General features: G+C 43.2%; 1 protein-coding gene across 1 annotated transcript in view; it reads right to left on the minus strand.

Moving 5' to 3' along the window:
* Nucleotides 1–26,205, minus strand: part of PLCH1 (phospholipase C eta 1) — a 165,010-nt gene that overhangs the window by 55,311 nt on the left and 83,494 nt on the right. The window contains exons 6-9 of the mRNA XM_060242369.1: nt 14,796–14,889; nt 12,125–12,328; nt 8,855–8,975; nt 7,094–7,265 (exon numbers count right to left, since the gene is read on the minus strand). Of these exons, the coding sequence (XP_060098352.1) occupies nt 7,094–7,265; nt 8,855–8,975; nt 12,125–12,328; nt 14,796–14,889 (591 nt within the window). The remainder of the gene's footprint in view (nt 1–7,093; nt 7,266–8,854; nt 8,976–12,124; nt 12,329–14,795; nt 14,890–26,205) is intronic.

Consider the following 26,205-nt stretch of genomic DNA (forward strand, 5'->3'; position numbering starts at 1 on the left):
ATTCGCTGAAGTTGCTTTACTGTGCCCCAGCCTTGGTTCTGGAGTAACTGTACTGAGTTGGTGATGTCCTCTGCCCTTTGGGCGGGGAGGAAAGCTCGATGGAGGTTTGTGTCCAGCACTGCCCCTATGAACTGCACTGTCCTTGATGGAGTGAGATTTGACTTTTCTAGATTGACCTGCAGGCCCAGGGCATCGAGAAGATGCAGTGTGGCTGTGATGTGGGTAGACAGACTTTCTCTTGAATTGGCTACCAGGAGCCAGTCGTCTATGTATGGGAAGACTATCACCCCCTGCAGCCGCAGGTAGGCGGCCACGACGCTCATCATCTTTGTAAACACCCTGGGTGCCGTGGAGAGCCCGAAGGGTAGGGCAGTGAACTGGAAGTGTTGTGAGCCTATTGCAAACCTGAGAAACTTTCTGAACTCTGGGTGGATGCTGATGTGAAAGTAAGCATCCTTGAGGTCTAGGGTGGCCATCCAGTCTCCTTGGTTGATGAGGGGCAGGATGGACTGCAGTGTGGACATCCTGAACTTTCGATACAGGATGAATTTGTTCAGATTCCGGAGGTCCATGATGGGCCTTAATCCCCCATCTCTCTTTGGGACTAGGAAGTAGCGGGAGTAGAAACCACCCGTCCTGGTTTCCGATGGTAATTTCTCTATGGCTTGTTTCTGTAGGAGGGTGTCCACCTCCGCCAGCAGAGGTGGGGATGGGGGGGTGGTGATCACCACTGACTGTGTTGGAATCTGAGCAAAGTCTATTTTGTAGCCCTCTTGGATGACAGAGAGGACCCACCTGTCTGAGGAGACCAGCTCCCAGGCAGGCAGGAAAGGGCGAAGGCGGATGGTGGGCTGGGTGGTGGCAACGACGCGTGGTGCAGGAAAGTCAAAGCCCCTGCTTGGCGGGGCGGGTGCCCTTCGGTTTGCCTGATGGCTGGGCACTGTAGCGCCCTCTGTTGTTGCCCGAGTAGGCCTGCTTGTCGGGCTGTGGAGGGCGTGGTCGCCACTGTTGGTCCGAAGATGGCTTATGCGGAGTCTTTCTCGACCAGGACCTGCTCCACTGTCTGGCTCTGGGTTGTCTGGGAAGTGGCTGCACCCCAAGGCTCCTAGAGATCTTAAGGTTCTTATCTAGTTCCTGCAGTGCGGTGTCCGTGGTGGAACTAAAGAGTCCGTCCCCTTCAAATGGCAGGTCCTCGATAAGCGCCCTGGTGTCTTGTTGCAGGGCGGTCGATCTCAGCCAGGAGTGCCTGCGAATGGAGACAGCGGACATGATTGCCGCAGCTGAAACGTCCACTAGGTGCTTGGCTGCTGTTAGTTGCTGCTTTGCGACCTTCTGGCCCTCGTGCAGCAGTGCCTTGGCAGTGGTTTTCTTGTCTTCCGGTAGGAAGGACAGGAGGGGGGACAGCTGCTCCCACATGGCGTATTGGTATCTGGCCATACAGGCCGTATAGTTCGATACCTTGGCGCCGAGGGACCCCGCCGAGTAGATCTTCCTCCCCATGGCGTCGAGTTTCTTCCCCTCCTTGTCAGGGGGGGTAGAGTGCACCTTACGTGACCTCGAGGAAGAGGAGACGATGGCTGAATTTGGTCTAGGATGTGTGAACAGAAATTCAGCCCCCGCCTCTTGGACCTTGTACATGTGGTCCAATTTTCTTGAAGACACCGGTGCAGAGGATGGCTTCTTCCACGGATCCTTGAGCGCCTGGAGCATGACCTTTGTCATTGGGAGGGAGACGGCTGGAGAAGTGTCCTTCTGGACGATATCAAAAACACTATCGTCCACGGTTGGCTTGGGTTGAGAGATGGGGAGGGAGATGGTCGCTGCCATTCTTTTGACCATCTCCGCATAGGAGCGTAGGTCCTCAGAGGGCGAGACTGGGAGGTCCTCTGACGTGTTGGGGTCCGGTGAGGGCTCCCAGGTTCTCTCCTCGTCGCTTTCCGACCCCGACGGGGAGGACTCTCCTCGGCCCAAGCGCTCCGATAGGCGCGGTGATGGCTCCCTTCGCGGCGACCGGGTCGGTGTCGGTGTTCGGCGCGGAGGCTCCGTCGGTGTGACGCGTTTGTCCAGAGGAGTCGTGCCCGATCCCTGGGGATGCTTGGACCGATGCGATGTCCTGGAGAGCGAGGATAGCTCAGATTGATGCTCCCAGTCCGGGTGGTCGAGTGGCTGATGCCAATGATATTGGGGGCAGCAGGGATACGTCGACTGCCATCGATGGTGCTCCCAATGCGGCATCGATGGGTAGTGGCGTGGCTCGACCGAAGGCTCCCTTGGCCTCACGCGCTTGGGTGCCGCAGGCGTTGTCACGTCGACCGGTGGGAGAGACTCGACGTCCGATGCCGAGTCGAAGCTCCGCTGACGAGACGCCACCGATGGAGACCGACGGGTGAGGTCGATCTCCACGTCGTGTGTCGAGGACTGCAGCCGATGGTCGCTGGGTCCAGGCGTCGGGGAAGTACGACGTCGATGCGCGCTAGCCCGTGGAGTTGGAGGGCTGCGTGGTCGATGGCCGCTAGCCCGCGGAGTTGGAGGGCTGCGTGGTCGATGGCCGCTAGCCCTTGGTGTCGGAGGGCTGCGCTGCCTTCTCGCGCTAGCCCCTGGAGTAGCGGGGGTGCGGAGAGGAGAGGGGGGAACCCTTCTCACTGGGTCGGTGCCGATCGGTGCCGACACATCGGGGGGAGGCGGAGGGGAGCGTGGCCGTTTCCGCTTCTCCTTGCTCTTCGCCTTCTTAGAGGATTCATGTCCCGAATCCTCCCGTCGTTTCTTCTGGGGCCTCTCGACCGACTCGTCGGGGGGCCGTTTCGCCGACTGCTGCTCCTTCTGCGGGACAACGTCGACCGGGGCTGCATCGGCCGATGGGGCCTTCGGGGTTTGGGCGGCGGCCATTTTCGGTACCGATGCCGAGGAAGACGCCGTTTGCTTCGGAGGGCGAAGTGCCGAGGCAGTTAGTGCGGCCGAGAGCCTAGCCGCTCTATTCTTTCTGGTCTGCTTCGAAAAGCGGAGGCAATGCGGGCAGGCTTCCACGCGGTGTCCTTCGCCGAGGCAGAGCAGACACAAAGAGTGGCCGTCGGGAGGGGCGATTTTCTTGCCGCAGGCCTGGCACCTCTTAAAAAATCCCCAGCGACTGTCCATAGACAGCGGTCGCTGGGAAAAATCCTCTCAGAATCCTCTGAGAGGAGGAAAAAACTAGGGGCGAGGGGGGGGGAAGTCCCGGAGGACAAGAAACCCCACCGCGACACGCACCCGAACGAAAACGCACTTTTTTTTTTTTTTTTTTAAACTAACTAACTATGGAACTAACTAACTACTACACTACGGAAAAACAATAAACAGGCTAATATTTACAGGAGGCTCGGGGAAAAAGGGGTAGAAAAAACCCAAAGCTCACCGACCGGGAACACGAGGAAAACACAGCTCTTCGCGCAGCGGTCAGAAAGGAACTGGTGGGATTGCCGCGGTGGCGCCGTTGGGCCTGCGCAGTGGGACGCCGGCGCATGCCCAGTGGCGCCGTCCGCGGAAATCTTTCCCGGGCTTTCTTACAGATACCGACTGGGGACCAGCGCAGGCGCAGTACATCCCACAAGTGTGATGCACAGAGACCACGAAGAAGATCAAGTAATTCTCCTGCATATCTGTGTTCAGAGTGACTATGTAACTATACACAGTGCAGGAACAAGACAAACCTACTTGCCCTCCCAATGGAGGGTGACTGAACAGAGGGCCAGGAAAGAGCCACAAAAATCACATGCCCATCCACTTGCACATACCCTTAGTTATTTACATCCACTTGATAAGCTCTGGTTACTTTCTGGAGGGAATATTTGCCCAAAGCAAATGGTTACGTGCGAGACTGGTATTTCTTTTACCCTTTGTTTACCTAGCATTTATTTTTCTATTTCTCTAGTGCTTTAATGGGGCTTTATCTTGAAGCACCAGTTAATTTTTATACTTACTGACTGTACAAGATTACTTTGTTGGATCAATAATGCAACTTAGAATGACAAAATCTTTCTTTCAGGAGCACTTCAGCTGTGATGTGTGTTGTTAATAAAAGGTCTGACAGAGACGGATGCTCAGGAAATTAAAAGCACATATCACAGAGAGTGCTCACCTACAACAGTGATTTTTGATTACTGCCCAATACAGATACAAACAGCACTGAACTACAGAGAATGTTCATTTCATATGTTTTACAGTCATTATATCACTAATAAAATATCACCTGTTCAAAACAGGAGGAGGAAATAAAAAGCATCAGGTGAAGTCAATGTTACATTCTAGCAGTACAGGACCAACTTGACAATATCTATCTCAATAGAAGTTAGTTGGCAACATTTTGTCACATGTTAGTGAAAACCAAGAAACAGGAATCAATCCTACACAGATAGGAACAGATAGGATTCTGAATGGTTGGGATAGATGAGAATTTTAGTCCTCTACTCAAATGGTGCACCTTCTCACCTGTTTCCGTAAACATGAACAAAAGTGAAGCACCGCACTTAAAGACAACATAATGGTGAAGGCATAACTCAGCCTTCACTGATAGGAACCATAAGGGTTCCACCGTACCCTCTGGACACCCTTGCGTTAGACAGCTTTTCCATGCACTAACATCCCTTTCTACCATGATTACAGAAAAATTGCTAGGACTCAAAACAGAGGGAATAGGAGCATAGGCTTCCTATCAACAGTGTAACAATGCAATGGATCTAAGTCCAGTTTGAATCCTCCATGCAATCTTGGCATAGGGGGTAGAAACAAATGCTAGTGGAGGTACAGCCATTGAGAACAGCACCACCGTTTATTTCTCTCTCTCCACCAGGCACCTCTTGTTCATGGGTTTGGATGATGTTGCCTTCCTCCTCGCCTGATCAATAATACCAGTCTCTGTTTCAGTCTTCTGGGGTTCTAGGGTGTTTCCTTTTCATTGCATCAATTAGGGAAGGGATGTTTTTACATAGTATCTGTTTGGAAAACCTTGAAACCATTCATTGACCCATCATATCTCTGCACAGGAGGAGGAAGGCTGAGGAGCACCAATCAAAACCTGGGAATGGGGCTACTGAACAGTCTGGGGAGGAATTCCCTTTCTTGTCCCTTTCTGAAGAGCCAGTTTGGTGCAGTGGTTAAGTGTGCAGACTCTTAACTGGGAGAACCGGGTTGCTTCCCCACTCCTCTACTTGCAGCTGCTAGAATGGCCTTGGGTCAGCCATAGCTCTCGCAGAGCTGTCCTTGAAAGGGCAGCTGCTGTGAGAGCCCTCTCAGCCCCATCCACATCACAGGGTGTCTGTTGTGGGGACAGAAGATACAGGAGATTGTAAGCCGCTCTGAGTCTCTGATTCAGAGAGAAGGGCAGGGTATAAATCTGCAGTCTCTTCTTCGTCTTCTCAAATGTAAGTTAAAAGTCCAACCATTTCCCCATCATACTCACTAGAGTTATCTGGGTTTTACAATTAGGACAGTACTCCTGATTTTCATTTTTGACCCCCCAAAAAGGTGGGGGTTGGGGCAGTAGGGGTTATCCATTGCAAGAACTCCTGACAGAGCAACTCTCCCTCCACAGGTGCTGCTAACAAAGAGTACAGGCCAGTTCCAGTCTCCATCATCTCCTGTATGCCTCTAGAGTCAAAATTGCTTGTGCATGGCATATATGCTCTGGTTGTTATTCCCTCATGAGCACCCATTGTGGCTACCTGATGAACCTTTCCTAGACCAAGAAACAAGATGGCCTCAGGATAGAAAATGGATGCATTGATAGAATTATGTCTTGCTTGTTGCAATGTTTTAGGCAATAGCCATGGAAGAAGAGGCTCAGAAAGAGACAGCTTCAGTCTAAAACAGGTAGACTTTGCCTTTGGTCTAAGTTTCCACATGCTACCCAAAAGCATCAGGTAGAAAGTACTTGAAGACAGCTTAACCAAGTTGGCTCTGCTCTCAGGACAGCAATCAGGAACTGCAGATAAGCCCTGCTATCTGAAAAAAGCAGACCCAGAAACAGGAGGAACCTCCTCTCAACATGGGCTGTCTAATCTGATGGTTCTTCCTTCAGATACAGTAGGAGTGAACACTTTTCTGCCTGTTCTCTTGCCAGCTGAATGGGAATACCCGGGGAAGGGATGTTGCTCAGTGGCAGAGCACCTGCTTAGCATGCAGAATGACCCAGTTTCAACCCCTCATATCTCCAGCTTGTAATTTGGTAACTGGTGACACAAAAGATCTCTACCCAAAGACCTCTATCTAGCTGGAGAGCTGTTGCCAATTAGAGGAGACAAGACTGACTTTAACAGAGCAAGAGTCTGACTGTATATTAAGGCAGCTTCACATGGTCAATACTCCCTGCAGTCCATCCTTCCAACAAACACACACATTTGTTTCCAACATGTGTACAAACAATGGAAAATCACTAGGGATTATGCTGCAGTGAAACAAATACATCCAGTGACAACTTGCTCATGGGATTTGTGACATGCCATTTCATCTGCAGCACAGCTACTGAACCTGGCTCCAACATCTCTGCCCTGGAATGGCGGGGGGGGGGGGGGGGAGAATACAGAGCATGCAGCCTGGCAAGAGACCAAACAATTGCCACCATTCAGGTATATGAGATGAAATGAAAAGGGTGTGTGTGACCAACAATGATGTAATGGGGAGCAGGGGAGAGACGCTGCCTCAGAATAATGCTATAGGGATCCGAAGGAATGGAAGCAGTCACACTTTAAACTGTAGTTTTGCAATCATTCCATATAAGGCAGATCTTGGGGATCAGACTGGATCAGAGTACAAATCTCATGAAATCAAGTAAATTAAAGGCATGTGTAAACTTCCAGTTCACCTTGTGTGACACTATAGTCTCTGCCATGCTCCAAATGACAGGAAAACAGTTTTGTTGTCCTTCCTGATACAGTTAAAAAAAATCCAACCAAATCTATCAGAGGTAAGGATGGTTAGTGACAGTTGCTGACAACTCTCAGCTGCCTTTATATTCTGACATTACATTTTCACTTCATTACAACTTGGAACACAAAAAGAAAAGCATTAGAAGGACAGCCAACAATCTGAAGACAAACTTCTGTCATTTTCTGTAGCCATTTACCTTGACTAGGATTTTGCCTTTCAGACTCTGAGGGCTTGGAAGCAGCTTGGAATCCCCAGTGCTCACAGAAGACAAGTCCAGTTTGTCACCAAAAATCTCCTTTAGGTACTGAGCAATTTTCTTTTGCTGTTGAATACTGCAGTGATTTTCAATAGACAATATAATAGGAAACCTAATGGGGGGGGGGGAAACATAAGGTGTCAAAAATTCACCTGTAACTGTATCTTGTGTGTTTTTATATAACAGCTACTACTTGTGTGTAGAAACTTCATTTCTACAATCCTTTAATGCCATTATATTTTTTATGAGATGGAAACCCTACCAAGCAAGAGTAAAAACTGGCTATTAGTTAAGTAGCCCATGTCTCTCAACAGAAGACTAAAAAAAAATGGAAACTTCCAGAAACTCAACTTCACAGGTCTGCTTTCTCCTTCTACAAGGGCAGAGCAGGAACAGGACTTGTTTCCATTCAGCTTTAATGCCTGAATATACTGAAGATCAATAGACATCCTCCCAGGTCTCTAATGAGCATTCTGTTCTCTTGGTCCCATCCCTCATTCTCTAACCAGGCTTACTGCTATAAAATGTGAGTAGGGAAAGGGACCCACTCTGACTCACACAGCTAGGAGATGTCAAAATAACTCTGGCTTCCTTGGTCACTGCTTCTCTTGAAGCAGCCATGGTGGTTAATACAAGAAAGGTACAGTGAAGAAACTCCCTCCTGTTTTATTAGCCACTACTGCAGCTTCATCCATGGCCTTAGCAGTACTGCCTTTCCAAAAAGCAATAATACTATTGTATTTCAGGGCTCCAGTCTTAAATTTGCCTTCAAGCTTTTATGGCAGCCAACTTATTAGAACATCCACCATAATTCAATGGGTCTAATTTCCATATAAACATGCACAGGAGTTGGCTACAAGATGAGAGAGTGTTCAGTATACTTCATTTTCTCTGTACTGCATCTTCAAACATAAAGCCTTGTATACAATGAACCATGACTCCTGCAAAATTTAGAAAATAGTCTTTCCCACCATACACCACTAATATTTTGCTCCTTGAGCCCAGGAGCATTCTCATGAATAGCATGGCAAGGGACAAAGTGGAAACCTGCGCAAATGGACCCTCTCCTACTGACCACAGGATAAAAGTCAGCATTAGGGATGAGCACGAAATGGCTCACAAATATAAGTTTGTGACAAATTTTGGCGAGTTTGTCATTCTCACAAACTGAAGAACCACCATGAACTTCCATAAAATGTAAGGTCTGAGCCATTTAACCCCCTGATTTCTACTTTTCACAAATATCAACTGAGCGGGGTTTAAATAGCCCCATTTAAACCCCTGCTTTTGTTCCCCCCTGCTTTTGATGGAGAGCAGAAGCCAGGGGTCATGAACTACTACAAACCAGTTCAGTTTGCAAACCAACCTCCTGTATTGTATCAGTTTGTATTCAGCCACAAACAACAAACTGAAATGAACCGCAAAAATGCAGTTCATGCCCATTCCTAGTTAGTATCCATTTCTACTATCCAAATAAAATAAATGTGATTGTATCAATGGGATACAATTTGCTTTTGCCTTGAAAGAATAAAAAAAAACATTTTAAAATATTTTTTAAAATTTGACAACATAAGCTTAATGCTGGCCAAAAACCCACAGGATTTCGTCTATTTTCTGGAAGCAATGATTGTACTGAACTCAGGAAATAATATTGTATAAACTGCTATGTGTGTCCAAGGTCCATATTACTATTACACTTACTCATTTTTGGTAAAGGCATTTTTGTTGATCACTTCCACGACATCTTTAAAGAGGATTTTGGAAGTTAGAGTATAACCGTGGTGCACAACAGGCTCTCCGTCTGGACCGTCCCAACAATCAACTGTTAAGACAGGAAGGCAGTACATTAAACATATATCCTTTGGCAGGACTCAGTTGGCCCTCTTTTCCTAGAAAGGGGAAGACAGAGCTGTTCCAAGTGCTCATAAGAAATCAGGTACGTGCAAGTCCTGCTGAGCAAATGGACATTCTCTTATTACATGTAACAAGTCTCATCTTCTATAATCTACCATGCTCATGCTGGCAAAAGATTAAAGCTGAGTGCTATGCTATTATTACCAGCAAGCATGATTAGCAAAGTATGACAAAAGGCTGAGCAAAAACCTAACTGGCCTTTTACTCAGCTGGAGATTATTGGGGCTGCGCACATTAAGAATTTAGATTTAAAAAAAAAAAGTAAAGTAAATGTGATGATTGCCTACTGTTTGAAAGCTTTATTGGCCAATGTTAGCTGAATATACATGGAACAAAACTGACCCTAGGAAAATCCTTTTGGCCAACCAATGAGATTGAGTTATATAAAAATACTGTAAAACTGAGATGGGAAGAAAGCTATCTCTTTGAGAACACCTGCTTTTCCCACTGCCCTAATTAAGGCAGTCTGATCTTGCAGCCAATCACTCCTTCAGAGAGCCAGTTAGGTGTAGTGGTTAAGTGTGCGGACTCTTATCTGGGAGAACCAGGTTTGATTCCCCACTCCTCAACTTGCAGCTGCTGGAATGGCCTTGGGTTAGCCATAGCTCTCGTCGGAGTTGTCCTTGAAAGGGCAGCTGCTGTAAGAGCTCTCTCAGTCCCACCTACCTCACAGTGTGTCTCTTGTGTGGGGGATGGAAAAGGAGATTGTGAGCGCTCTGAGACTCTGAGATTCAGAGTATAGGACGGGATATAAATCCAATAATATCATCATCATCATCATCTTCTCCTCCTCCTCCCCTTCTTCCATTTCTCTATAAATCTTGTCTTCCTTAACTCTCAAGGTGCTATAGATTTTTATGTACTCTTATCTGCCCAACTTGTACTTGCACAATAACTATTTATTTAGTCAGGCTATGTTCTTAGAAATTAAACATTTTCCAAATTCAGCATCCACAAATCCTTTGGAAGGTCTCATTATCCATGGAGTTGCCCCATTCACTTCAATCTCAGAGTTTTAAAAGATGTATTCAGAAAGATGATGATGATGATATTGGATTTATACCCTGTCCTTCACTCTGAATCTTAGTGGCTCAAAATCTCCTTTACCTTCCTCCCCAACAAACACCTTGTGAGGCGGATGAGGCAGCAAGATGAATGAGAAAGCTTTATCTGAACAGTGGAATATATATACAGTTTAGAAGGGTGTAACCAGCTTGCTGGGGATAAAATGTAGATGACTGGGGAAGGTAATGGCAAACCACCCCATAAAAGTCTGCCATGAAAACGTCCTGATGTGATGTCACCTTTACTTTAAACTCTGTATTTGCAAATTGGGAATCTCTCACTGTTGCCATTTGCAAATGCAGCTCCCTCAAAAGGTAGTCCTAAACAGAGTTTAAAGTAAAGGTGACATCACATCAGGACGTTTTCATGGCAGACTGGAGGTGGAGTGATTGCCCAATCTAAGAAGACAGTTTGCTTTGTAAGCAGAGTTTTCAAGTCATTTTACTATTTTAAATCATCAGTATTATTGCTTAAATTGGTGAAATGCAAAAGGAATTCACTCAAAGCATATAGAAAGCATATTTTATTTCAGTTGCTCTTGGAAAACGTTTTAGATTTGCATATAAGTGATCTTTGCAGATGCTATTTTAAGAACTATTTCAGCTTTTTTCAGTAGTCTTTGAAGGCAGTATTATTTAAGCAAGCCCTCTGAAGAATTACACTGCATTCTAATGAAATGTATATTTTCAGCTCATGAGCCTTCCTTGGAGGGCTTTTCCCCCCTAATTGCAAAATTCCTAGGTGTACATGTCATAATCAACAATATTTTTCTACTGACCAACAATGATGTTGAAAAAGAAGATTAGATAATTTTAGATTAGATAATTTTATTTATATCCCGCCCTCCCCGCCGGGGCAGGCTCAGGGCGGCTAACAGTAACAGTAACATTCCATTGTATAAAAACAAGGTTACATTCAACATTAAAATTCTAATAGATTTAAAATTAATTACAGTTATAAAAGTGCTAATGCTATTGCTATTTGTTCTTTATTATGATGGCGGTATCATTAGTACTTAATTTTCTACATCATCGAAAGCCAGTCGGAAGAGGAAAGTCTTGCAGGCCCTGCGGAATTGTTCAAGATCCCGCAGGGCCCGCATTTCCTCTGGAAGTTGGTTCCATAAGCTCGGGGCCACAGAGGAGAAGGCCCGAAAGAAAGAAGTGATACGCTGCGTCAGAGGACTGTACTAGTTTTTTTGGGGGGATGGGGGTTTCCTTTATATGAGCATAGAGAGAATGTTATATCAAGCGAGGTGGGGAGTATGTTCAAAGGTTATCAAATTCGGTGGGAAATCACTCATTTTATTCAAGTGTTTTAGTGAAAAAATAATAATCCTTGCCACAAAATGTGTTCCCATGCATGTACAAGGTTTTGAACTGCCCAAGAGAAGACTCAGCAACAAAGGAGCCGTTGCATTGGGATTATGGTTCTAATATAATCAGTACTGCCTGTCATACCTTCTAGAACATGGGGGGACAGAGTAGTGGTTAAGCAGTTCTTTTTTCTACTTTGTCAAAATGACCTAATAAGGTATTTCCCTTCCTACATTCCTTCAAGGGACAGGGTAAAAAAAATACCTTTTTCACCCTGGCAGCTGCATAAATACTTAAAGAACTGAAGTATATTTTCTCTCAAGCATCTTTCTTCTAAACCAGGCTATCCAATTTTGTCAGCTTTTCAATAAATAAAAACCCCGTAAGACTAGACCAATGGTCCATTAAGCCTAGCATCTTGTTTTCCAAGTGGTCATCCAGGTACCTCAGAAGGCCCACAAACCTCCTCTGTGATGTTTCCAAGCAACCTGGAGTCCAGGGTGTGCTGCATTTCCAACTTACAGCATTCACGGGTAAAATATTAATACACACCTATTTAAGTCTATCTATCAACATGTAGATAATTGACAATGGCTTGCTATCCGGAGGAATTAACTCATAAATTTAATGTCAAACCTCTGACAATATCCACCCCAAATTAAGAGAGAAAGGACACCTTCAAGACACCGGCAACCATCTTGTAAGACTCGGGCATACATCTCAACTTTGGACTGAGAGAGTAGCTGGTCTCCAGTTAGATATGTGTTGTGAGAAGAAGCAATGTAATAATTGCAAAGAGGCTGATCCATATCCTGATGCACCTCGCTGTGTAGGGGGTTAAACACATCACAAGCAGGACTGCGCATGAAGTTGGTAAAGCCTTTAAGAAAAAGCACAGAGGCATATTAAGTGCAAAATTAGATAGTTCATAAACAGGCTTTATCATTCTTTGATGATGTTTTATGTCACCCTTTCTCCAAGAAGCTCAGGACAGCATATGAGTATCACCCAACCTCCCAGTTTTATCCTCACAAGGACCCTGTGAGATAGGCTTGACCAAGAGTGCATGATTTGCCCCAAGTCACCCTATCAGCCTTGGCTGATTGAAGGTCTGAATGGGAATCTTCACAGTCCTTGTTCATCACTCTAACTGTTATAACACATCTGCTCTCCAGTGGTGTGGATCACATTCATCATCAGTAGACAAACTGCTTAGCTGTTAAAAATGGAGGTCATTAACCCATGTCTTACTAACACCCCTATTTTAAAAATCTACTAATTTACTACTTTATGAATAACAAATAGGAAAAATCCAATGAATAATTATAGGATGGGGGAGACTTGTCTTAGCAGTAGTATGTGCGTAAAGGATCTAGAGGTCTTAGTGGACCATACACTGAACAAGAGTCAGCAGTGTGATGCAGTGGCTAAAAAGGTCAATGCAATTTGGGCTGTATTAACAGAAGTATGGTGTCCAGATTACATGAAGTGAAAGATATAGAGAAGATGGAATGGGTCCAGAGGAGGGCAACGAAGATGATATCGGGTCCGGAGACCAAGTTCTATGAGGTAAGGTTGAAGGAGCTGGGCATATTTAACCTAAAGAGGAGATGACTTAGATGTGATATGATCACCATCTTCAAGTACTTGAAGGGTTGTCATTTAGAGGATGGTGTAGAATTGTTTTCTGTTGCCCCGGAAGGTCAGACTACAACCAACAGTTTGAAATTAAATCAAAAAAGTTTCTGGCTAAGCATTAGAAACAACTTCCTGACAGAGCAGTTCCTCAGTGGAACAAAAGGAAAAAGGAAAGAGAAGGAAAGGAAAAAGGAAACAGAAGAAGCATGAATAGATCTTCCAAAATCATTTCCATTGACTCCAATGTTCCTCTGCCACTTAATTCAGAATATAATCTGATAATATAATATAATCTCCTGTACCAGTAATGTGAATTGATGCTCTGTGACTACCAGGCACAGTAACTGCCTTCAAATAGAAATTTGGTAACTTCAAAAAATGCAGCAGCTTTAAAAACTTTCCCAGGCCAACAACATAAAGGGCAGAACAAAGCAGGAATCAAAGTTGTGATCTGATCAATACCTGAGCCCCTCATCTGATGAAGTGTGCTTAAGAGAGCACACAAAAGCTTACGTTCTGATTAAAAATTGGTTGGTCTAAAGGTGCCACTTGACTCCTGCTTTGTTCTACTGCTTCAGACCAACACGGCTGCCCACTTGAACCAATTTCTGTCCCTGGGGCAATGAGATGCAAGAAAGCTAGCCATCTTTCATATACTATTAAAAAGCAGGACGTTTTGTAAAACAGCTTGTCATGCAGAGATGAGAAGTCTGTACCTCTCACAACACCTTCTGCACAACAAAAAGAGAAGGGGGAATATCCTCCTTTACCAGCGTCATCCTTTTCCTCCCTTTCATTTTTAAAAAAGGGAAACTCAAACAACAAAGAAAAAATATTGGCTGTAAGATTCCTAAAACCTTCATATGGATCTCGACTGACCATCTGAAGATCAATGCACTAGACATTAAGAACTTTTCCCCACACAAAAGAGAAGCGATTCAAACAAAACAATATACAAAAGCTTCTATAATAAAATAAGAGACAAGATAAACTACAAAATCTCCAGAACTTCCTAAGCCTATTGAAGCTTGTTTTCAGACAGCCAGTTTTCTTTGAGCTCTCAGGAAAGACATCAGTGAGAAAAATTCTCTCCGACCCTAGAGAGCTTCACTGTGCCAATTCCAATGTGCAGATTTACGCAACACTGTCTAGTGCAGTTCCCATCAACAAAATCATTCCACTAGCAAACAGGACAATGCAGGTTGTCAGCATTGCTTTCAGGATGAACTAAACGACAATCCTGAAAATTAGATTCCATCTTTTAGTGTCTGGAATCTGAAAAATGTTTTAGTATAGAGCTATATAAGCAAGTTCTGTTCCATCAGCTAAGGCTGAGCACATGTTGTCGTTAGTAAAAAGCTGAAACCTGCTGTTTGGCAAGGAACAAGGAATTTAATCCAGACCCACCCCTTGCTACCACCCAAACAGCTGATAGACAGGATTTCTGCTTTATATACAAAGCAATGTACATGAAGACCCAGCTGTTGCATTAGGAACAAGAAGTACATGCATATATTTACTATCTTGATCACAAAATCCATAGCTAAACAGAGATTGCACTGAAAACCAATTCTATTGGTAGCAGTATAAATTTCTGGCACATCCATATTCTCACATCTATTTAAAATGCCCCGAATTTTAATTGGATGCATAGAACAGCAATACAAACTGATTCTAGATCTAGATCAGCTGACAGTAAAAGATGTTACCTTCTATGCCCAGAACATTCTGACTCTTGTTTTCTTCTGAAACTTCAAACTTCCTTATGATGTCCAGACAATACTCCGTCGTCACATTACTCATCTGCACCAAAGACAACAATGATATACTTTTTCATCTTTCAAACTGTGTGACCAACTTGTCAAAATCTACTGCAGGCCCCAGTATCTAGTTGGAAATCCCATGGCCACAGTCTGCATGCAGCCAACCATGAATACCACTGTCAGTAACAGCATTCTTCCATGACCTTTTAAAAAGCTGGGGATTTGTGCTTTTGGTCAGCATCCAGAATTTCAAAACAGGGAGAATAACACTGCAGGGAATTAGCAATCACAACTACAACCATATTTGGTCTAAACAGCTACTTTGCTGTCAGGAAATGGGGTTTTAGTAATAGCCCTCACTTGAATATTTCTTATGGATGAATCACACTGCTTCCCCATATACACTCCACCATGCTGGGTTGGATCTCATGGATCCATTCCACTAAAGACAGTGTTTTCTTCTGGTGCAGGGAGCCTTCCAGCAGTTCAAGAAGTGGAAGGCTCTTTGCTGTGAAGAAAACTGCTACTACTATTGCTGCTGCTGCTACTACTACTACTATTAATTGTATGACATACAATCTTAGAGACCCTAAGATTGTCTGGCAACCAGAAGTTCTAGCTCTTTTGATGTTGTGCACCACTAGGTTGTGAGTTCTTTTAGAGAAGAGACATTTCAGAGATGGTTTGCCATTACTTTCCTCTAAACCAAGACTCTGGTATTCCTTTGAGGTCACCCTTTCAAATACTAGTCAGGAACGGCCCTGCCTAGCTTCCGAGATCTGAAGGGATCAGACTAGCCTGAGCTATCCAAGTCAGGGCTAGTGCTACTATTAATGGAATGGAAAAACAGGATCCAATCCACTGACCCCCTTCCAAAAACACAGCTGAAAGCCATACCAGTTCTCTGTTTCATGTTGTATATGCAATCAGAAGGGGGGAGCTATGTAACTGCCTCTAATTTTACAGGCTGGAGAGCAAGTATGGTGTAGCGGTTAAGAGCAATGGACTCTAATCTGGAGAACAAGGTTCAGTTCTGCCCTCCGCCTCTTGAAACCAAGCTGAGTGACCTTAGGTTGGTCACAGCTCTCCCAGCCCCCCCCCCCAAAAAAAAATAAGCCTAGCTCACTGCACAATGCTTTAAAAAAGAGCTAGAGCTTCAGGCTGCTAGGATCTCCTGGCTACACCACACACAATGCCATACAATAATTTAATTTTACAGGAATAAGCCATTAACTTTTATTCTCTTGTACTATGATCTATTTAAAAGTTTCTTATTGCATTCAATTATTGTCAGCACAAATATATATACCTATCATACCCTTGCTGTTCTGTGAACTATTTATAATGAGGTTTTGGTAACAGAAAATTAAAAAAAGATATGGAAATGCTCATAAAGAGATTCAACAATCCTGCAGATTAGCAGATTGGAACCACAGAGTGGCCATACGTGTTGTAGATTCACATGTTTCGTATGTGGCATGAGTATATAAATATGGAACCACAGAGTGGACATATGTGTTTTACATTCACATGATCAGTATGTGGTATGAGTATATACATAAGACCCAAAGTAGTTTGTCCCTTTTTAGGAGGAAGTATGCTGAAAAAGGAGCGGCCCCATGGTGCAGAGTGGTAAAGCAGTACTGCAGTACTGTGATCTGAACTCTGAGTTTGATTCCAGCAGAAGCTGGATTCAGGGAGCCGGCCCAAGGTTGACTCAGCCTTCCATCCTTCCGAGGTTGGTAAAATGAGTACCCAGCTTGCTGTGGGGGGGAGTGTAAAAGACTGGGGAAGGCAATGGCAAACCACCCCATAAAAAAGTCTGCCATGAAAACGTTGTGAAAGCAATGTCATCCCAGAGTCGGAAAAGACTGGTGCTTGCACAGGGGACCTTTCCTTTCCCATGCTGAAAAAGGAGCTTCTGTTGTATATGGGATCCAGTGTATATGGGATTCTAGATTGGGACTGTAATGTTATTCATTTATTATTTAGATTTCAGGACACAAATGGATTCTCTGATGTTCCAGATGCTGTATTTGGAGTGACTGATGGGCAGAAGTATTAACAAGATAAAAATGGATAACAAAAACCATTAAGCCTTTTTGTGCTAGGATTTTTTTTTTCAGGTATAGTACAAAACACATGATAAGCATCACTTATCCCAGCTTGATTTCAATGGCATTTTAATGTACAATGTTTATCACACAACTGTGATGGATACGAAAGAGGAAAAAATCCTTTTGTGAGTATCTCAGATTCTAGAAACCAAAATTGACTTCATTTATAACAGTCATTAAATCCCCTTTGTGCTCAGTTTTCATTTGTTTCCTGCTTAAGGGGAAAAATCTCAGCATTCACTTCTATTTTTGAATCACTTATTCCCTAGAAAGAAACTTCATACAAATTCTTACTATTACTACTGTATCTCCATATTAGCATATGCACCTCATCAAATAAAGAATGTCAGAACAGCAAAAGCATCCTGCCTTCTAGCTGTGTATAAAAACATATCCATTAAAAGAGTGGAGCAGGCCTTCCCTCTTTGTTCTGAGCAAGATGGCAATGACTACAGCAAACCCTGTCAGAAACTTCTAGAGCACTATTATATCTTGATGTTTTAGTTAAACGTCAGATAAAAGCATATATGCTTGGATCACTGGTCATATTAAAATATAATTTTGCATCTATTGATAAATATTAGCCAGCCAAGATCAAATAATGTCATCTCCTCACCCCGATGAAAGCCTGAGAAGGTGAAGAAGGGAGAGAAATTGGTTCACATCAACAGGAACTCTGTTTTCCACACCAAAGTCAGAACTTGTCAATACATGCAGTAGGAAGTGCAGGGGTGGGTTGGGGTAGAACAGACTATACCATTTGAGAAGGCAAGAAAATATATTTTTCAAAGATACTCTATATCAGGGCCCCCCAAGCGTGGTGCCTGTGGGTGCCATGGTTCCCCAAAACACCTTTTCTAAATCTTACCAAGTGTTTTTAGAGTGAGCAGGCAGGTGGCTGTGCAGATTTTTTTAAATGTTGCTAAAGCAGCAGATGTTACCACAGTACAAGGATCTTGTGTAGAGTTGCCAATCCCCAGGTGGGAGCAGGAGATCACCCAGTTTCGAGGCCCTCCCCCAGCTTTAGAGTCACCAGAAAGCGGGGGGGGGAGGGGAAAATGTCTGCTGGGCACTCCATTATTCCTTATGAAGACCAATTCCCATAGGGTATAATGGAGAATTGATCTGTGGGGATGTGGGGCTCTAAGGGGCTGTTTTTTGAGATAGAGGCACCAGATTTGCAGGATAGCATCCAGTGCCTCTCCCCAAAATACCCTCGAAGTTGCAAAAGGATTGGATCAGGGGGTTCAATTCTATGAGCCCCCAAAGAAGGTGTCCCTATACTTCATTGTTTCCAATGGAGGGAAGGCATTTAAAAGGTGTGAGGTCCCTTTAAATGTGATGGCTGGAACTCCTTTTGGAGTTCAATAATGCTTGTCGCAGCCTTGTTCCTGGCTCCACCCTTCAAAGCCTTTGGAGGTGGAGCCAGGAGACTTTCGGGGTGGAGCCAAGAGCAAGGTTGTGACAAGCACAATTGAACTCCAAATAATGAAGGAAAGGGGAGCCTTCTTTGGGGGATCATAGAATTGCATCCCCTGGTCCAATCTTTTTGAAACTTGGGGAGTGTTTTGAGGATGCTATGTTGCAAATTTGGTGCCTCTACCTCAAAAAAATAGCCCCCCAGAGCCCCAGATGCCCATGGATCAATTCTCCATTATACCCTATGGGAATTAGTCTCCCAAGGGCAGGGGTCCCCAACCTCCGGTACCGGTCCATGGACTGTTGGCAACCAGGCTGCACAAGAGCTGATCTTCCTCCCTGCCCCTCTGTTTGCAAAGGAAAGTTGAAGCCACCTGAACGGGGTTGGGGGAGCACTATGATGCTTGTGTAGAGTGCTCTTTGCTCCAATTTAGTTTTGTAGACTTCCCCATTCCAGGCAGCTCTGGGGCAGCAGCAACAAAGTTTTGCGAGACTGTTAATGTTTTAAGTATTTTTGTATTTAAAGTAAAAAAGTGAAAAAATGGTGTGTGGGGAGGGGGGTTGTATTTGTGATCTTCCTAGAAATAAAGTGCACAATTGTATCATCCCGAAACCATCTCTCCCCTCCCCCCCCCCACACCAGTCCATGGAAAAATCATCTTCCACAAAACTGGTCCCTGGTGCCAAAAAGGTTGAGGACCACTGCCCTAGGGAACAATGGAGTGCCCAGCAGACATTTTCCTCCCCACAACAATTTCTGATGACCCTGAAGCAGGGGGAGGGCCTCCAAACTGGGGGATCCCCTGCCCCCACCTGGGGATTGGCAACCCTAACTACCATGCAGAGCTCCCATTTGCTGAAGTAGACCCAAACTATCACTCTCCCTGAGGCTGAACAGAACTCCACTCCTGTTTCCCTCCAGCATTCCATTCCCCTCCTTTTTAAAAGTGATTAAGTGCTGGAGCAGCTCTTCCATAGGCTCAGGTGTGAAACAGCAGGGCTGGCTGTCTCACTTCTTGAGGCAGGACTGTCTGTCTGTCACCCTGTCCGTCACAGTTTGGTTCACATAAAAAAAGATAGTTTATGCATTTAAAACTCAGCTTTGAGTTTTCTGTTTACCAACAGCAACCTCTCTCACTATATCAGTACTTTTTTTTCCCCAAATGCCAAGGTTAAACACTTGACTTGTTTTGTGGCCCTTGCTTAATAAGTATTTAGAACTCAAACCTGCCTAGAAACTGTGGTCTCTTAAATCTATAATGACTGTAATTAGACCTAAACACACTCCAAATTGTGGTCACTACATTTAGTTGCAACTGATAATCTCAGTGTTGCACATGCATTAACTGTAAAGATCCAGGGTTTCAATGACCTAATTTTGTTGGTTTTATGTCATCACTCCATTTACTATAATTAGCAAATGTAGTCTTAGCTTCAAGTACTTTAGCTGCAGTGAGACATGAATCAGGTTGATAATATGAAAGAATCCAATGACTCATCACAAGGCATCCTGCTCAAATATTTACAAATTGTGATAAAGAGGTTTGTCAATCTAACCTACCAAGAATCTTACAAGAATAAGCAAAACCCAGCCAAAGTTAAACTCAGTTTAAATCCCATTCACTGAGCACTAATTGAAGGTCTCCTATGGAAATCAATGGGACTCAACAGTGCTCAGCTTTACTTGGTAATGGTCAGCCCTTCTGGATGAAAAAAAATACATCTAATTTCTGCAGATCCAGTTGTCCTTATTCACTGAAACTAAAATCTTTTCTGGCCTCAGTTCATGATACAAGTATTGATGTTACAGCTGATTCCTTTCTAGAGAATTACAAATATAAATACCTATTTTACAAACATTCCAAGGGCAGGAACCAAACCAATTCCTGCAACGAGAGCTGCCTCCAAAATTTTTCCTGCACTGTAATTAGAATCAAATTTGGAGAATACCTTTCAGATAAATGTTCTCAAACAATGCTGTGGTAAGCCAAAAAGCAATCTTTGACAAAACTATCTGGATCTTTTCAGGATATTTCCCCTCCATATCTCCAGCTTGTTTTTATTTAAGTTAAAACAGACTCTAGACCAAGTTTGTTGGTTTGTTTCCCACAGGCCAAGCATCTGAAGAATTTCAAGGAAGGCAAAAAGAATTTTGGTAAGACCAGTAATATTTGCCAAAGTGGTGGAGCAGGTTCACATTCTGTTCACAACAGTTCCCCAGAATCCTAAGGTGCTTCAAAAGCAATATTCAGTATAACCAGTATTCAGTATAACCTGTGGTTTTGTACCAGCAATGTCCTTCAAACTTCCCGTTTGTGGAGCAGCTATCAACTAAGCCCAAATGGTTTAATAAGTCTTCAATAAATGCACAAGATAAGATGTGAAAGAACTGTTATCACTGAATCTCTCAATGGTATTTTCAAAATCAAACAGCAATTGGAGGGAGGTTCCAAATGTACCTTTCCCCAGTATTACTTTTTTTTTTCTCAGTAGAAATCATTTCCCAAGAACCACTATTAGACTTGGTAGGGGGAAAGTACTAACCTTATACCCATTATTTTCCCCTCAGTAGGGACTAATAGCAGATGGGGGAGGAAACAATGGGGGTGAAAAGGGCTAGAGACCCTTTCTTCCTCCAGCTAAGATACAAGTAGGAGCCCAATGATTCACTTTAACTGTATAACCATAGAGATAGATCCAGGTGGGCAGCCATGTTGGTCTGAAGCAGTAGAACAAAGTAGAAATCCAGTAGCACCTTTAACACCAACAAAGTTTTATTCAGAATGTAGACTTTCGTTTGCATGCACACATCATCAAACAATGGAATGGGGTACAGTGAGCAGAGCTACTTATAGCTGGTGGGCAGTGGTTAAGAATGCAAAGTGGTACAAAATTTGCCATTGGATTCTAGATTTGTACTACTTTGCATTCTTAACCACTGCCCACCACCTGTAAGTAGCTCTGCTCACTGTACCCCATTCCATTGTCTGATGAATTATACATGCATATGAAAGCTTACATTCTGAATAAAACTTCGTTGGTGTTAAAGGTGCTACTGGACTCCTACTTTGTATAACCACAGATCTCTGTTTCGCAAAGTTGCACTGTAAATGCTGTAGTTTGGAAACCTCAGTAACAAGCTGCTCAGAAAGAGCCATTTCATTTCAGAAGATGATGGAGGATGAAAGATGGATTGTGTACCATTGATATGGAAATAAACTTACTGGGGATTTGAAGTGCAACTGTGTGGGAAGGGAAGATCAATATGTCTCTTGTTCCATTTTGAATTAGTGCAACTGCATTTAACGTTCTGAATTTATAAAAGATGTGTTCACAAACTATGAAATTCTGTCAGTTCAGAAACTCAAGTGAAACATCAAATAGGAAGCTCAGAGGCTTAAAACCCCCAAACTTTTAAGCAAATTTAAGAAACTGATCAGCATCTCAAAGGGTAACATAATTAAGAACTCTTCATTGGTGAAACACTGATTACCAAACTCAAGGAAAACTTCTGTTTGATTGTCATAGTATTTCTAGCAAATACTCATGCAGTACAAACTGGCCACAATTAACATTTTTAATTATTTCCCCTATGTTTCTTGAAAACGGCATGATACAACACATGCCTACGTTGCTGTCAAGTTAACTCTAATCTGGTCCAAGTTTATGTCCACATAAAATCAGACTTCTGAGGCAGCACTTCAGATACAACATCAAAGGATAGGTCCCCACATTTCCAACATAACTGACTCCATCTTTTCTGTAAGCCCATGGAGTGTGCTCTTCATTCTATTCAATTAAGCTCCAATGATCCAATATCAATATACATGTTATTTATCAACATTAACTGTACAATACTCCCATGAGTTTCCATCAGCTAAATTTAACATGTTATCACCTGCACTGTTGACAGGAAGACACAAAAGCATTCCATCTAATTATAGATTTTGTCCCTGATTTGAACCATTGGTTATATTATGCTAATTACAGATTTTACATACAGACACACTTGTATTTATTAGAACCTGTGTTAGTAGGTTAAAAAAACCCCTATTATCTGAGCAGAAAGCTCCTAAAATTTTATTGGTGGGAATCAATCAAACAACTACTGTATCTGTAGCTAAGTTTCTGTTTTCTGCAATGAAAATACAGGCCAAAATAACATACTGTGTATAATTTACTCAAACTCTTACACATAGCTGTTAGATATACTAAAATGGATTACGTTAGATATACTAAGACAACTGACATGCACAGAGATTTTATGTGGCTAATTAACTCTGCTTCTGTATGTCTTGTGAGCTGTAACAAAGACTGACTGAGCAACACCTTTTCTGTAGTGCTTGAAAACAAGCAGAGACATACTCTTGAATGCTAGCATAACTGTAGTAAGAGTGCAGGGATCTGTCTTTTTTATAACATGAAGGCCCTAAAAATAGCTTCCACAGAATAATTTTTTAAAAATTTCCTGTTGATGTTATTCCAGAGGAGAGAACACAAAAAAGCAACTATCTCCACTTACAGCAGAGAACAGGTGCACAGAGAGCACTCACAGACGGTCACAGACCCTTTTGACTGTTGGGATTCTGACTCTGAGGAATATCATATCTGGCTGAGTGCACAAACCCAGGTATTGAATCAGAAGAAGTGCAAACAGAGGCTATGCATAGCTCTGAGGCATCTGCAGTCTAGCTTGATGGACAGCTGACGGGGGAGCAACCAGCATTAGATTCAGATCTCCTGGGGCAAGTAACCTGGACTATTCAAACACACAGTGGGCTGTACACATGAGCCAACCCTCCATTTGCTGAAGAGACCTCTGTCTTCACCTATTAAGCCTTGTTTGAGGTACCAGAAGGGCAAGGAAACCACAGAATGCATGGAAAGAAAGCTACCCTCTTTTAGGAATGTACTCCATATCAAATGGGAAAAGGTTTGGATTGGACATTACAATATTAGGAATCCGCTGGACGGTGGAAGTGGCTGGTACAAGACAATTGAGCCACTTTGGTGGGAAGGATGGGATACAAATCGAAATATATAAATAAATAAATAAATAAATAAATTCCCTTGGAACTCCCCACTGCCCTGTCTCCAGCTAAACCTTTACTGATCTGTTATTTAATTTCGATATTAATCCAATGGCTCAAGCCTTTACTAGCCCAGATTTCCACCTTCCTAGATTACCAAATGGACCATTTCCCAAATTACTGTATAAGGATGACATGGCTATATTATATTCACTCTGAATTAGGGCTTAGAAGAGCCCTCCTAGGAATTGACTATATTGTAAGGAGGAATAATTAACAATTTTTCAAAAGACCACAATCCAGGCCTTTACCAAATACTTTGGCACAGTTTTTTAGTCAACTGGTTAGTGGAAAGCTTAAATGGCCCACACTGATATTCCCACCCTAAGATTCTCTCTCTCTTCCTTTCTCTCCCTCCCTCCCTCCCTCCCTTCCTTCCTTCCTTCCTTCCTTCCTTCCTTCCTTCCTTCCTTCCTTCCTTCCTTCCTTCCTTCCTTCCTTCCTTCCTTCCTTCTTATGAAAAGGGTCATATATATTCCTCATGCAAAGTCTTTCAGGAAAGGTGGTTTCTCAATTCATATACTGGCAGTGGTCACACAATATGTTTATACAAAGATTTCTATTCCCTGGAGGCAATACTATCTAAATTTCTTAGATCCATATTTAGGGTTCGACACTGGGTTCCTAAAGTCCTCCTTAAAGCAGAGTCAGGGCTGGTGCTGTTTGAAGCACGAGGCTGGTATCAGGCAATATGTTTTGGTTTAAACTTTAACCCTTCTGGATTAACTTTATTAATTCTTTCAGCAAATATTCATTCATGCTGGGTAAGAGCTCTTGAGGAGAAGCTACCTTTCTGTGAGTTTACTCGTCCAGCCCTATGCTATCTTGGATTTATGGGAACCAAAGATATAATTAAACAGCAAATCTGGGATTAAGCCCCTTCAAGTAGACAGAGCACACACACAGTCTTATCTGGTGGTATGGAATCATGGTAAAATCCTTGCTTGAGTAAGAGTTATTTCTATGTTTTAGAATTCCCTAAATAGCAAAGAGCCATCACCCAGGTTCCTTAAAAGTTATTCCCTTCATTTATGTCTGTTTTTATTTTTTCATATTATGTTTATACTGTATTCTGGTCTTGAAACTGTAATAAACTAAGATGATATTCCCTTCATTTCTTGTGGAAGAGAAAAATATACATGTATCCCCTTACTCTCAATGTGTTTGCCTATGTCAACTGGACAGGGTTGAAATAGTCAATCATGTGTTATTGTACTATTCTTTGTATAGGAACATCCAAACACACATAACTCCAATCTTATAATATTTTCAGGCAGACCTGGTTAATTTTATGTTTCCCTCCTCTTAGCAGATTGTTCTAACTAAATCCTCTCCAAGGCAGTCAATTTTTGCACCTCAGTTTGTTCAACAAGGAAGAAGCTAGTTAATATATGAATCTAAGAAATTATGCCTATCCTATTGAACTTAACTCATTATGTGGCTTCAAAAATTTCCTGTACGTAGATGTGCTGATGACTGGCTGATCTATGATCATACCAAATATAGACTGATAGATTGATTTACTGATCTGTAGCTGTCCTTTACTGGCTCCTTCACAAAATGTCCAGCCCTCTGGCTTTTATATCAATATTTCCTTTAAACAATCAGCAATGGTCATGCAGTTTATTACGAAGTCATGCTGTACATTGTGACCTACAGATGTTTTTGTAAATAACAAATCTTACTGATTTGGGTTTCAAAGGAGGAACTAAATGGGAAACTGATAGCAACAGGTTTTTTTTTAAAAAAAATTGCAACACATTAATATATTATTCACATTCATGCCATCTAAAACAGGCATCTGGCAAAGGCCACTGTTGTTTTGTTGGTATCAGAAACACAAAGCAGTATAATCCTGCATGGGTTGGGGAGGGGGTGAGGCTCAATGCTAGAGCATCTGTGTGGCATGCAAAAAGGCCCAGGCTTAAACCTTGTCATCTCCAGTCAAAAAATTATCAGGTAGTTGGCAACATGTAAAATCTCTACTTGAAATGCTGAAGAGCTGCTACAAGTCTGGGTAAATAATACTGTCCTTGATGGACCAATTGTCTGAGTCAGTATGTGTTCAGATGGGCTGGTTTCCCCAGGACCAAAACTAACTGCTCTGAACACTCCTGAAACCAAAATATATGCAAATTCCAGTTTTTATTTATTATCTGTCAGAACCAGGCTACAGTTGTGAACCACTGTACTCTAATTCAGTATTACATTGTGTTTTCCTCAACACAGCATCTCTGAGGACAGGTGTTAGAGCTAAGAACTAGAGCAACGGCTTAAGATGTAGTATTTGCTGGAGCCTGAAATGTGGCAGAATAAGATACTTCACCAGAGAAGACCACAAAATTAGGTTCCTTGTGCTTATTCTGGTGCCTGGCTTGTCTGTCTGTCTGTCTATCTATCGCAAGGGGCCTATGTTGCAGGGTTCTCTTCCTTTCTGTACCTGTGAAGAACACCAACTCTTAAGTTATAGCTGTCAGGCCTTGAGGTTCATGGTTCAAGCCACACAGCTCTTAGCATTTATGAACTGCTCAGGGATTTGCATGCAAATACAGTTTATGCCTGGAAGCAGCCATAGCCTCTGAGCACTGGCTGGGAATCCTTGGGAACACATCTGCTAGCTGATTCCTTTCCTGTTGCACGTATGCCCAGAAAGCAGGAGCCTCTTGGCATGAGCAGAAGGACAACAGCCCAAGTGACTTTGGTCCTTAGCATTTAGACCATGGCCCTGAG

The sequence above is a fragment of the Heteronotia binoei genome, chromosome 6 (assembly GCF_032191835.1).
Source record: "Heteronotia binoei isolate CCM8104 ecotype False Entrance Well chromosome 6, APGP_CSIRO_Hbin_v1, whole genome shotgun sequence".
NCBI classification, from domain to species: Eukaryota; Metazoa; Chordata; class Lepidosauria; order Squamata; family Gekkonidae; genus Heteronotia; species Heteronotia binoei.